The 14,957-nt window shown below is 39.8% G+C and overlaps 1 protein-coding gene across 4 annotated transcripts in view; it reads right to left on the bottom strand.

The window, feature by feature from the left end:
* Positions 1 to 618: 618 nt before the first annotated feature.
* The window catches only part of SCML4 (Scm polycomb group protein like 4), a 53,251-nt gene continuing 38,912 nt past the window's right edge, over positions 619 to 14,957 (bottom strand). For 3 of the 4 annotated variants that reach the window (XM_072141840.1, XM_072141843.1, XM_072141841.1), the window contains 5 exons: positions 13,956 to 14,156; positions 11,100 to 11,294; positions 9,021 to 9,299; positions 8,370 to 8,515; positions 619 to 4,562 (listed from right to left, as the gene is read on the bottom strand). In XM_072141840.1, the coding sequence (XP_071997941.1) occupies positions 4,437 to 4,562; positions 8,370 to 8,515; positions 9,021 to 9,299; positions 11,100 to 11,294; positions 13,956 to 14,156 (947 nt within the window). In that variant the 3' untranslated portion in view covers positions 619 to 4,436. The remainder of the gene's footprint in view (positions 4,563 to 8,369; positions 8,516 to 9,020; positions 9,300 to 11,099; positions 11,295 to 13,955; positions 14,157 to 14,957) is intronic. The other variant, XM_072141842.1, reaches the window with a different exon arrangement.

The raw sequence follows: 14,957 nt of genomic DNA, 5'->3' as shown, positions 1-14,957 counted from the left end.
CACACATATACCTGTACTTATTTCTTGGACGCAAATTAATTTATTTTTAGGGTGCTGCAGAGAGGTAGCATTAAAATTCCAGGAGAAGTAGACATAGGGTAAGGAGCAGCTAGCAGTAGAAATGGGAGAGGTGAGTACACTTACTTTAAAAAGAATGTACTGTCTAATTTTAGCTTTATCACCCATTGATGCAGCTTGATAGGTATGAAAATGTATAATGTATTGTATAAATGTGTCTGTTTATAGCTAAAATAACAGAGAAACGCTGCATATAAAGATTTATATTTATGTAAATGCAGCAGAAGTGTTACCAGAGCCCCTACAGGCTCCTGCTTCTCTGACTATTTCACACTCCCGAAGCACTTCTATCACGCCTCCTTGCTTTTTTGGTGCTTTTTCCTCTTGCAATGAGTATCAGCTATGTGCAGCTACATGTAAACATACAGCTGAATTCATGATGCTGGGATCTATCAAACGGCATTAGTTGATAAAGCGAAAGTTAGAGATTAGATTTCCTTTAATGAAATTCTACAATCAAAATCAAGCATGAATAAACCAGGGACACTTACTCATATATCCAGCAAATGTGACTGTGGTAATCTTATTATATTTATTATCCATGGCCTCCTTCCTTCTAAAATAAACTTTTTAATTATACTAATGAGCCTGAGGAGCTCTGGTGGATATTGTGCAGATTCACAGGCAGTTACAATGAGCATAACCTCCTACTCTCTCCTTCCTCCTTCTGGCTGTGTATTCTAGCAGCAGCAGGAAGTGCAGGTTGGAGGGGAGTCCTGCTCTTCTACGTCTAACAGCCTGTGAAGATACAACAGTGAGGGGCTCTGAAAACACACACTTGAGCCCTCCAGGCTCATAAGCATAATTATAAGGTTGATTTTAGAAGGGAGGAGGTCATGGATAACAAATCTAAGAAGATCACCACGGTCACAGTGAATAGATCTATGAGTAAATGCCCCTGGTTTATACATGCTAGATTTTGATGGTAAATTTTCTTTAATGACCCCTCTCTACAGCACATTAAAAATGGTAAAAAAGTGGTTCCACTTATTTTAGACCTTTATAAACACTTGATCACTATGCTTAGATTCAGATAATAATGAAAAGTTGGGTTTCAGTATCTGATCGGCCACATAAATGTTTGGTTACTCACTCCATAAATACAGGTAAAATTACTTTATTGCCAAGTATAAAATAAGTTCCAACTTTTAAAACACTGCAAAATTGTATATAGGAATAAAAACTGATATGGAAATGTGTATTGCCTGAGCTGCAAAAGGCTAGATTCTGTATATACATAAAAATGTATTATGTGAAACCATTTAATAAAGAACTAACCAGCTTCAGCATTGGCCTATGTTATGGCTTTTACTTGCCCATTTATCTTCTTAATTAGTTTTTGTTCTTTCCCATCTTAAGACGTAGTAAATGCTATGCAATGGGCTGCAGCAAGCATTCAACAATTTATTATATGGAGCTAGCACCATGTATAGAAATGTTATGTCTATAAGTTTTACATTATAGACCAATGAGGAATATTGTGGTTTTAACCTATTATAGAACTGAATTCCATTGCTACAAGCAGAATATTCCCAACTGGTCAAAGGAAAGTGTACTTGTGTATAAGATCAAAATTTACAATATATCTGTAACAAAAACCTAATATACAGTAGATAAAAGGCATAACAGTGTTAAGTGCAACCAATCAGATCACTTATTCACTCTATAAGCTGTTACAGCTGTTAAAAGTTACAGACGTGATCTATTGCATTTGCCTTAACTTTTTTACATTTAGTCATATTGTGATATAATTTAAAATGTATAATAATTCTTTATTATATAGTGCCTACAGATTACACAGCGCTGCACAAAGCGTGACAAATTGGTCCCTGTCCCCATGGGGCTCACAATCTAAACATATAACTAATATTAAAGGGAGATTGTCACCAGATTTTACCCCAATAAACTACCAGCAGCCTCAGGTAGGGTATAAAATATCCTTCCTAAAACTCCCCTTTTTACATGAAATCTCGCCCATTCACCCATAAAATTCTCCTCCAAAGTCATGTGAAAGTAAGATGAGAAGAATCAGATTTAACCTAAGATGAGTCCAACTTAGAAGCTGTATAGGAAGAGATACTTCAGATGCCCCTTTACAATAAAGGATGGAACTCTAGGACATGTAATATCATGAAACTAGTAGTTTAATTGGATAAAATCTGGAGATGGAGTCCCTTTAATACCGGGTCCACATAAATTAGTAGGTTAAGCCAACATAAATCTAATGTGTATGGGCAGCTTTACTGAATCCACTACTTGATTTGGCTAAAATTCAATGAAGGCTTCAATGAACTGTCATCTTTAGGCCACATTTATACGACCGTTGGGGGACGTACATACGGCCGCAAGCTTGCAACCGTATATATGTCCCCCATAGGCTGGCAATGGGCACATGGAACATTACGGAGCGGTACCGTGCAGCACACGCGCAGCACGTACCTTTCCGTACCCGGGAGAAAAGATAGGACATTTCCTATCTTTCCCTGTATTAAGACGCCATGGGCCATGTATCTCTATGGAGAGTGCAAGGGTGAGCAGTGCTTTCCCGTTCGTCGACGCATGCCTGGGCACACGTTAGTATGAATGTAGCCTTACGCAGACAGCACCAGAACAAACCAGGGGTGGTAGACAACCTACAGGGTAGTAGAGATCAGGAATGACTGATGAAAGATTTCACAATATTACAGCACAAATTACAGTGATTAACTGGACAACCCCTTAAATTCTTCAATACAATTTATATCTTTTGTGTGATGACAATTAAGATCTGGATGGTCCCACATGACAATGTTATCATTTATCCACCCAAGATGTGTGTATATATATATATATATATATATATATATATATATATATATATATATATATATATATATGTATATATATAGTGATCCTCAGAGAATAGATAGTACCATGTAGTAATACAGTACGGATATGTGTACAGTATGTTAATACTCTACTGATATGTATATGGTATGTTTTTATATACAGTATTTGTATAATCTTATGCATCATATTGTTCAGTTACATTTTATGATTCACTCCACTAGTAAAACAATAAGAAAACTTACAGATTTGTCCTTCAGGTGTATTTTTTGCATGTCTTTTTTTTATACAATTTATATGATTGGTGTTAAGAGAACAAGTTTTATTTTATATTTATTCATAATGCTCAGGGGTTTGGTAAAGTCCACACAGAATTTTAGACTGGTGTAAAAGTAGAAGGTGATTTCACATTTGCCAGAAGAATCCACTGCATTTCAACATTCTAGAAATGTTTTGATCTCTGCCAGGTCTTTTGTGTTGCCTAAATTAATAGATTTACAGCTTATCTGCACAAAATGTGTATATTATTCTCAGGGCCAAATCAGTGGATCTGTGATCTGTTGTGTGAGGTCAGCTTATACACCAGTGTCAGTAGTAAAGACTGCAGAGCAACAAACATTTCAGGATGGAATAGGACCTTTTCTGAGTTTTGCATCACTTGTTGGCGCCCACAATTTGTCATGGGAACCACAGCCGTGTGTGTGAGCCCATAGAAGTACATGGGAATGTGTTTTAGCTATTGTTTCAACATTCATGTGCATGAGACCTTACTGTGAATTTTGTAAATTTCCATCAAAAATACATAGATATGCCTGGTGTGGATTTTCAATCTGGATTCACTGCATAGAGGGTGTAGTTGTGGCCTGTAAGAAGTTATTGCTGGGGTCCATGGAATATAGGTGGGAAGGAAAGTAAAAATGTATGAGCATGTACAATGTCTTACCTTCGTAGCTGAATTTCTAGCTTTTGCTCTCGTATTTTCTTAGAGCACAATATTGCCTTGTACCACATACAGTATAACCGCACAGAACAAATGTCTAAATCTGTATCATAGTTTACAGTAGACACAAACTTAAAGGATAATTACAGTTACATATTGCTAGAACAAAAATCATCCACTATCATCCCTAGAAGTGTTGTGTTAGACTTATATAAAAACGTATTGTGTCATACAAATGTCATATATTTGCAATACAAAGCTAATACTTCAAGGTTTTGAGAGTTGTAAGTTCATATGGCAATTATCCGGTCCATGTTGTCTAACAGCACCTGTAGTACAAAGAGTTTGGTGTTTTGCTTGTGATCCATGCTAGTTATGTCAAAGTGTTACAAAAGCCATCTACAGTTATGTCACCCACATTCAGAGCAATGAGGAGTACACCTCTTCAATAATAAAGATAGGCCAATATTAAAAGGACACAACTATTTGATAACACAAGCCTACGAAAAATAAAAAGGTGTCAGAATGGCCTTTTCGTAAGGCAACGTGTTACAACTCTACCATCTTACAGTATTTATGCAGATTCTTGATTTCAGAACTTTGCTTGTTTCAGCTTATCGATGTGGTAACAAAGTTTAAGGGCAGGTCCCAGTTTTAGTCCCAAATACTTCATAACCATGTCACTCCTCAGAAGTAGCAAGGCATTGCCATCAATCTCCTACAACAGAAATTAGATACTGAAGTAGAAAATAATGGTAAAGGAGCATATGTTATAGACACAACTGTCAGTAAAATAATCAGCAAATAAGATAATAATAAAACTCCATAAAACTATATAGTGCTGTAAAATGGAGATATTCTCCCATAGAAGCAATCATTTTAGGGAAGGGGGAAGTACCACAATAAGAGATGAAATGTAATCTTGCTGTATGCAAGTCAGGGGAATAAGAATGTGGTCAGGTCACATAAGAGCATCTATATGTGCCATATTACAGATCTGTATTACCCCCAGACCTTTTTGTTACTATAAATTTATTAAGTTTAGACAAGTTAATTTCACTTTTTTATGCCAACAACCAAAATTCCAACTGTATACCCACATGAAAGCAGTCGGTTAGAAATGGTAACAAAAAAGGCTCCATCATACATACACAGGAGTGGGGAGCTGCAGCTAGTAAATCTGTTATGGGAGCAATTGTGGCTGACAATGTTTTTGGGCAGCTCTGGTTACCATGTACTTTGTATATGCACTTACAGACTTTATTAAGTAAAATGGTTACATATGGCCGGGCAATTGTGGTTTGGCTTCACGCTACAGAGGACCTTATCAAACCGCTGACATTAGCAGCTTGAGATAGCACTCCATAGCGTGAAACAGCCGATCGACTAGCCACAAGTTGGCGTCCTACACTGTGTGACATGTTCACTTAATAAAGTCTGGAACTACATCAGTGAGTGCCACTCTGTTTCACCTATGTGAAGTGCATGTTTACTGGCCTGAGTTAAACAACACTACATCTGACGAGTTGGCCTGCAGTGTACTGAATGGATCAATCAATGAAGCTTGAATTCCTTTTTGTTTAGAGACATTATTCAAGTTTATACTAAAAAAGTTGTAAGAGCACTATGACCTTGCCACCTTAGCATTTGGAGAGGATCATTTGTGGTCAAAAAAGATTTTACCAATAGTCACTCGCAATAAAAGTCTGAAGTACATAGTCTGTACAAAGTCAGCAACTACCTATATCCCAACTTTGTAATTTCATATTACCCACTACATTTCAGCTTAGCAACTTTGTATGTCTCCTAGTTCAGCTAAACATCTGAAACACGTGCATGTGCACAGTGCACTTTTGAGACGCGAAGCGCGTGTGAGACGACTGGCATAACTACAAATAGTGAGTAATCTCACCTACCACTGTATCAGCAAAACACGAGAACTTTAGTTGCTAAAAGTTTGTAACATTGAAACATTCCACAACTTGCAATATTTCTCATTATGGGACTTATAAAGGATTATCTTATCTTATTGTATTCATGACTTTGTACTCTTTTTGTTCTTTGTATTACTGACACTAGGGCCCTTCAGTGTCGGTGTACTATTAGCCCAGCCTGTGATATACCAATTATGATCATCCTATATTATTTGTTGATATGGATTTGTGTGTAGTTAATTTCAAGTATTAATGTGGTCATATATATGAATATTATGGTACATACATATTTTATCTTTCTGTGTGGATGTATTTTATTATAATAAATGTATATTTTTAGAAGAGGTTTGTGAGAATTTGAGAGAATTGTTCACAAACTTGTCCAAGGCACATACCTTTTGGGTCTCATTGGGGGTTATTTGGCTTGGAATTTTCTCTTTTCTTCTCTGATTTTTGCACCATTTTAGACACAATGGGGCTCATTTACTAAGGGTCCTGCGACAGCACTTTGGTCGGATAGTTCGAATATTTCCGACGCATTTAGCAGAGGATTTTGGCGGCAGCAATCAGATTTTGATGCATCGGCGCCGGCTTTAATGCGACACAAATCAGGGGGGGTGGGCCGTCAGACGATCTGACTGATTCGGACTAAGCGCGGGATTTAACTTTAAAATTGTGTCGCAAGCCAAGCACTTACATGCAGAGGGAAGAAGAAGGTGAACTTCGGCAGACCTGAGCAAGGAAGCGATACATGCAGGATATCAGGCGCACGCTCTATGTGAATCGCAGCAGAGTTCATCCTCATCGGACATTCTGGATCGGGGATCTTGCAGGGTAAATAAATGTGCCTCATTATACATATATTGGGGCACATTTACTAAGGGTCCTCAGCCGCGAATCCGTCGGGTTTTTCCCGAATATTTCCTCTTTGCGCTGTATTTCACGGGATTGTGGCGCACGCGATCGATTTTTGGCGCGACAGAAATCGGGGGGCGTGGCCACCGGACAACCCGAAGGATTCGGAAAAAACGCAGAATTTAAAAAGCCATTTGTGTCGCAAGATCAAGCACTCACATACACCAGAAAAAAGCAGGTGAACTCCAGCGGACCTCGGCGCAGCAGCGACACCTGGTGAATATCGGCGCACGGACCTTAGTGAATCCCGGCAGAACCCGAATCAGCGTCGGAGAACCCGCCGTTGGATCGCGACTGGACCGGGTAAGTAAATGTGCCCCATTGTGTCTAAATTTGCAACTTTTTCATACGCTTAGCAAAGAATTTTTTTGTGTTGTACCTGATATAGCTTAAAAATCCAGATGTGGACATATGGGAAAGTCACAATTTTGGGGTAAATCATGGTTAAAAAGTTGCAAATTAACTCCACTCCCAATCATACATAGGAAAAACTTTAGAAGGGGTGTGAGAAGAGTTTAGGACTTTTGTGCAACTTTTTGCAGACACACACAAATGTCCTGACTAAAGATAAATGACCCCCTTTGCGTCTCTATTGGGAGTGCATGGGCACTGGTCATGTATATCCCAGTCTCCCTGGTTAAAATCTTTTTTTTTCTTAACTGTTGTTTTTCACTTTCACATGTGTATATGTTGCATTAAAGGGAACCTGTTGACAGAAATGTCATTCTTAGCTGGTGACAGGTTCCAATAGCCTATGCCAGTGGTGGCGAATCAGTGGTGCCAGAGGTGGCACTAGGAACACTCTCTGTGGGCACCCAAGATATCATCCCAGCACAGAGTTTCCAGATAGGACTCAAAACATCCTCCTGTAGTCCCTGGCCATTCAGGATGTGCTGTAATCAGTGCTATTTTAAAGCTACACTTCTTTAGCTGCCTGGGACTACAGGAGGAGCAATAAGGTGCAGAAAAAGCTCCGTTATTATTGTACTTCCTGCTCCAGGCCCCACAATTCTTCCTGTTCAGGAGACCCTAGAGGGAAGCTACAATGATAATCTGAATTTCTTGTCTTTCTTTATACTGTATTGGTGTCCTCAGGACGCCGATACAATTAAAAGCAGTGACCACACAGGTAGCAACATGTTACTGCCTAAATTGGCACTTTGGCCATGTTGGCACTTTAACTTAAATAAGTAGGTTTTGGTTGTAGTTTGAGCAATTGGTCTCTAAAAGTTTTGCCATCACTAGCCTATGCTCTGCTAAATTAAAAAATGCCGTTTTCAGCATTCTGAATAATTTCAGTAGTTTATAATAGTTTATTTTACATTATTTGGCACCCTGCCAGGGGAGGAGGGAGGAAGATTACACTGTTTTCCAATTTCAGACTATTAGGGATATTTATATTTGTGCATCACCATATGATGTTCCCCCAATCACTCCACAACCCTTCACAACCCTAGATATTAGGAGGTGTTTTTGCCAGGCAGCTGTACCCACTTGGCATCGAGGTGGTGCAATGGGCTAAATAAAAGCAAATCCTGGTGTTGCACCAGGAATTGTCATTATTTGAGGGATTCTTGGTGCTACTATTGTGATTATATGGGCATACTGTATGAACTCATATAAATTTACCCAACTGACTTTAATATGGAATGCTTTTCTACTAATATCCTACTTACATGTTTTCTAAAAAGGTCAACGTGTGGACCCAGTGCCTGCGGATCAGCATCCTTCACAAACCAGACAACATCTTCCACAGTCCAATTAGATGGATCTTTGCTAGATGGTCTTACTGACTCTTGGTTTTCAGGAGAAGGACTTGAGGCTATAAAAAAATATATATGAGGTCATATATATGATCTAAATGCAATACAATAAATAAGTGAAAGAACAAAAAACTCTCCCTTTTCAAAAAGGGAACTGTAGATGCTTGAACATGCATTTATGCACTCCAGAATAATCTCTAATAACTTCATCACATTGATCTTGGTATCTCTGTATTACTTATGGATTTCACACTACAAGGGCAGTTCTTTGCTGTAAGCTTTATTTGGGAAAAGAAACAGAATGGATTTCATCTGTGAGTGGGCAGTGAATATTGGGCAAGAGGAGCAGAGGAAACTGAATACCATGGTAAATGCCAAAAATCTCAGTGATCTGATGGGCTTTTATGAGGCACTAGGAGGGATCTTGGTTGGGCTGTTGACTTGTTATTTGTAATATTCTAAGGCTTTCAAACTATTATACATAAATAGGGGATTTCTCATGCCAAATAAAATGCTATGAAATAAACTCATTATCATAACCAGAAATAACTTGAACTGCATTACCACTTCTGTTTCCCTCATGGTAACTTCCACTTCTAGTGGGACTTGATGTTTGTCGTCTTAACGTTGTTGAGGTTTGACCTCCTGAAGACATCTGACTGGATCTGTGGTTACATGAAGAAGAACTTCCACCACTTCCACCTCCGAGCCGCCCTTCTCCATTATTCTGCCTTAACGTGTATAGAGAACCCATGTAGTTGTAAGCAGAATCAGAAGGATCAACACTGTATCGTTTTGTATTCACTGGATCAACCAAGTAATCTTCTGGAATAACAGTTTCTACTGAGGAAAAAGGAAACAGTGTAAACAAATAAACATATTCATGGTAAGTATATACTCGTGTATAAGCCGAGTTTTTCAGCACAAAAAATGTGCTGAAAAACCTCATCTCGGCTTATACACGAGTCAATAATAATTTTAAAAAAAATTAATACTCACCCTCCGGTGACGTCATCAGCGGCGACACCGCCGCATCGCACTGTGCGCCCGCCGGCAAGTCGCATGGACGCGACTGCCGGCACGTGAAGATAGAAGAGAGAAGCCGCCGCAGAGGATCGGGAGCTGCCGCCGAGGACCGGGAGCCGCCGCCGAGGACCGGGAGCCGCCGCCGAGGACCAGGAGCCGCCACTAAGCATCAAAGGTGAGTATCGTCGGAGGGTGAGTATTAAGTTTATTTTTTTATTATTCGCTAGGCATACTGAGGGCAGGCTGTATACTTTTTGGGGCAGGCTGTATACTTTTTGGGGCAGGCTGTATACTTTTTGGGGGCAGGCTGTATACTTTTTGGGGGCAGGCTGTATACTTCATGGGGGCAGGCTGTATACTTCATGGGGGCAGGCTGTATACTTCATGGGGGCAGGCTGATTGTATACTACTTGGGACAGGCTGTATACTACAGGGGCTGGCTGGTTGTATACTACAGGGGGCTAGCTGGCTGTATACTACACCCTCGGGTTATACTCGAGTCAATAGGTTTTCCCATTTTTTTTGTGGTAAAATTAGGGGTCTCGGCTTATACTCGGGTCGGCTTATACTCGAGTATATACGGTAGTTAAAGGACCAGTTTTCACTTAAGTTTGGGGATTCTGTTACACTCAGTTTTTGAAAGAGTGTAACAGAAAAGAAATATGAAAGGTGAGTTCCGCTCCCCATGGAGAGCATTTTACAGAAGGGTAGCTACTGCGCTCTACAGAAGTTTCCACATGCTAGTGTCAATTTAATTCATTTCTTCATAGTAAATATTTCTTTCATAAGGTTAAAGGAAACCAACCACCTCAAAAACATAAAAAAATCTAATTTATATTCACCCCTGCTCCACTAAACACTGCGTTGTGTACAAGATGTATATAGTGACTAGCAGGGGCATCGCTAGGTTAATTGTTCTGGGACAATAGCCCCGTGTCGTTTTGGCCAGAGCCCCAGATGTCTCCGGGTCTGCAGGACACTTGTCCCACTGTCCGGGCAGCTGTCTCCATTCTCACTTCAAGGACGCAAATAGAGGTGAAGCTCCATGCACTACTACTTACTTACTAAAGGGTTAGCTACTGGAGCTGTGGGGGATATTACATACTGGGGTTGAGGGGGACAATAGCTACTGGAGCTGTGGGGGATATTACATACTGGGGTTGAGGGGGACAATAGCTACTGGAGCTGTGGGGGTCATTATATACTGGCACTGTGGGGGAGATTAAATACAGTCAATTCTGAAAAAAATGTTGGAGTTGCCCTTTAATGTATTTTTTGTATATTTATTTATTATTTATTATTTATTTATTTGTAAAACTTTTAAGGTTTAGACAGCCTAATATTTCAGTTCTTGCAACTCAAGAGGGTCAGCCCAATCTAAAATGGCAAAGCAACGTGCAGTGTGATCTGTACTTAAAGTGTAAACTGCATGGTGCATTTCCAGCTACCATACCGGGCAATGTGAATAGGTTCAATAACATTGCTATAGTCTTATTTTTTGCACAGGAGCTTTACAATAACTATGCCATATGTCACTTTTAAATGTGTTAATGAGCATATTAAAAAAAAAAAGATACATTAGTTATATTGTAATAAATGCAGTAATATGAGCCTTACCGGACTCCATCCTTCCTGTATCATATTCCTTGGGGTTGTCTGATGTGGTGCTATACTGTACAAAGGGCTGATTACTGAACAGGTTGTCACAGATAAGACTGCGGCACAACTTCTTCAGGAATCTCAGAACATATCCTATGCTGTTCACCACAGGAAGGCTGAGAAGATGCTGTTTTCCTTCAAATGAAGCAGAAACTGAAAGAGAAAATATCTACGTTTATTTCATGTGTTTTGACTGCAGTGCATATGTCCTTTATTAATATGTGAGTTACATTATAGTTAGGGCACATTCACATGGCCGTCTGCGGGGACGTACCAAATTTGCGGCCGCATGTACGTCCCCATAGACGGCAATATCGGCGTGGCGCAGATACGGTGCCACACGTGTGTGGCACCGATCGGCTTATACACGAGTCAATAATAATTTTAAAAAAAATTAATACTCACCCTCCGGTGACGTCATCAGCGGCGACACCGCCGCATCGCACTGTGCGCCCGCCGGCAAGTCGCATGGACGCGACTGCCGGCACGTGAAGATAGAAGAGAGAAGCCGCCGCAGAGGATCGGGAGCTGCCGCCGAGGACCGGGAGCCGCCGCCGAGGACCGGGAGCCGCCGCCGAGGACCAGGAGCCGCCACTAAGCATCAAAGGTGAGTATCGTCGGAGGGTGAGTATTAAGTTTATTTTTTTATTATTCGCTAGGCAGTGTTTATACATGTTACATACATGTAATGAGATTCAAAGATCAGGTTCGGTCCCAGAGACGTGACATTTGCCTGATGCTTACATAAAGACACTTTGTTACTGCCTGCTGTCTTTTGTACTTTTTGATCTTCATTGAAGCCTGCCAGCTGGGCAAGTGGTTTCTAACCAGCTCAGTCCTGTTCTCCAATAAAATTTTTTGGATTTAAAAAAGAAATGTTGAATTAAAAAAACCCTGCAATTTAATTGCATTGGTATCCTACAGGTTTGGGGGGTGCTGATATTTTACAGAGCAGCCCTCTTTCAAAAAATATCTATGCAAGCGGCTGCTATGGACTGCAACATTCTAGGTTATATGTCCATATGTCCTAGGTCAGTGATGGCGAACCTTTTAGAGACCAAGTGCCCAAAATACAAACCAGACCAACTTATTTATTGCAAAGTACCAACACAGCAATTCTAGCATTAAATTAAATCTTCTTGCTCCGTGCTATACCACAGCTTTTAAGGGTTCTGAGGACACCAATATTGTTTACAGAAGGTGGGAAAATTCAGATTGCCATTGGAGCTTCCCTTGACAACCCAATGAACAGGAAGAATTGTTGAGCCAAGAGCAGGAACTTCAATGGCTCCAATGATAATCTGACCTTGTCCAAGCCCTTTCTTCCTGCAATCTCAGATAGACCCAAATGCTTAACGTCCTGGGCTACCTGGGCTACCTCAAGTCTGGTGAATTCTGTGCTTGAGCAACAGCCTGAGTGCCCACTGAGAGGGTTCAGAGTGCCACCTCTGGCACCCGTGCCATAGGTTCGCCACCACTGTCCTAGGTTATTAGAGTCTCTCAAAGTTTGTAACAATGTGCAAATTTTAATAACACTGCTGTGGGAAGCTGTGACGATGAGGCACATTTACTAAGAACAGTGCAGAGCAGTTTGCCTGTGTAGTGTGCAGAGTGCCCCAGATTCAGGATTTGTGTCTTGCATGAAGCTGGTGCCCCTACACTGCTTTGACAGAGTGCTCCATTTTTTTCTGCTGCACCTATAAGACATATTTCTGTCAGACTTGCATGATAATTGTGGTGCACGGTCTGACTGAGCACTGGAACGCCCCTTTCAGTGGAGAAATTTGTGTCGCATCTGGTATAGTGCAGTGTGCAGCACAAAGTGTCACATGGGCCACAATTGTGTCGTGTGCATTAGAAATGTGTCTTAGACACTTCTTAAATACATGTGCAAGCAGTTTGCACTGAAAATAATGGTCAGACAGAAAACTTGCGCATGGCCCTTAGTAAATATGGGCCAATGTTTAGCAAATCTCCTTGATTCCAGCTGTCTTAATTCTTAAACAGAGAATATACATATTTGTATACTCACACATGCAAGTTACATTTACACACATTTATACACACATGATATAAATATACACACAAATTTATATACTTTATATACATACACAGTTCTTCACTTACATGTACATTTATACTCTTGCATACACATTTATACACTTGTGTACATATATTGAGCATATAAACATCACATATATACACACATATACTGCATATATATATCACATATATGTTATACATATATGCATAATATGTAAATAATGGTGCACAGCCTCCATTATTTACTGTGTCAGGTCAGAAGACAGGGCCCACTGACACTGAGGGCCCCATAGCAGCTGCTATGGCTTCTACCACTGTAGTTATGTCCCTGATTTTAAAGATGTCAGCTGTTAATAAGATATCTGGATGGATGAAATGCTTTTTTGCTGTAATATAAGAATGGGGAATGTTTTTAACTGAGATTTCCTTTTCATATTGCTAAAAGGATTTATGCAATTCAATTTGGCATCAACATTATTTTTTACATTTATGAAGAATATTCTTTTGATTTATAGGTTTTGAAACATCAGTCTTCTAAATTTATCTAAACATTTTATGGAATTCTGAAATATTTTTTTTACCTCATTGTTGTTAATGCCTTTTAGTACTTAGTTTCACCATTTTAGCTAGGAGCTCATACAGCTTTAGTTATTTTAAATACCTTATAATGAGTGGCTGAATAGTATCCTGTGATCTATAAAAACGCAGTATGCTATGGCGTCATCAGTAAAACAACTTATTTTTATCGAATATTTCTTTATTCCTCATTACCTGAAACCATTTCCCCTCCATAACCCTGTTTAACTAGGGAGAACACACTCTTCTGCTGATGAGCACAGTCAATGCAGGCTTGAACTGCTTGTTGTAGCACCATGGAAGGGCGCTCTGGTCCAAAGTGGTCAGGAAGTTGCTGGACCTTTTTTCGGTCAAGGTAGGGCCCAGTGTTACCTTGCTTATTCACATAAATACAAACTGAAATTAAGAGTAAGAAAAACAAGAATGTTGCATTAGTGTCACACGGTAAAAAAAAATTGTTACACACTGAAAAACTGTTTAGTCTTCTGCCACAACACTGATATATTATGGTGAACATATGTTCTGTAGAACTAGATGTATCATCCTTTTGTATATTTTTACAATGATAAGCTATGGTGCAACAGCTGTTTTGATTGAGTCATATTATTTAGGTAGATAGAGGATGATAAGTGGCTGCTAGTTAAAAACTGGAGTACTTACTTCTGGAAAAAAAATAATATCCAGTAAAAATCCCAAATTACATGTCTGTAGCCAGCATTTATAAATAAAGAGGTTGCCATAGACTGATCATGTAGCCACAGTTACATGTTAAAGTAGTATAACACCAGGAAAATTATTTTTAAAACAAATCAGTGGATAAAATGAAGTTTTTCCCACCAGACCAATATCATGCAGCTCCAGTTTTGACACTATCCAATTCCCTGCCAATCTTTATTTCTTTCTGCGGTATTGACATCCATACCGACTGCAACAGTGACCCATTAGTCCAGATTTATTAACTGTCTTTCTCGAGTTTTCTGTCAGTCTTTGCACGTAAATACAAACTTGTTGCTCTTGTATTTATTATGCATTTCCGACAGTATAGTGTCACGCCTGCACTGCGCACGCCATTACACAATACAGTGCACTTAAGTGGGTGTTCTGGTGCATTCCAGATATGCCCATGCCCAACGTACTGAGTGCACACAGTTCATGCACTTCGGGTGCGTGCAGCATGGGCCACATTCATGAAGGCTG

This window comes from Engystomops pustulosus, chromosome 3, assembly GCF_040894005.1.
Source record: "Engystomops pustulosus chromosome 3, aEngPut4.maternal, whole genome shotgun sequence".
NCBI lineage: Eukaryota > Metazoa > Chordata > Amphibia > Anura > Leptodactylidae > Engystomops > Engystomops pustulosus.
The sequence above is the reverse complement of the archived record's forward strand: the minus strand, read 5'-3'. Positions and strand labels throughout refer to the sequence as shown.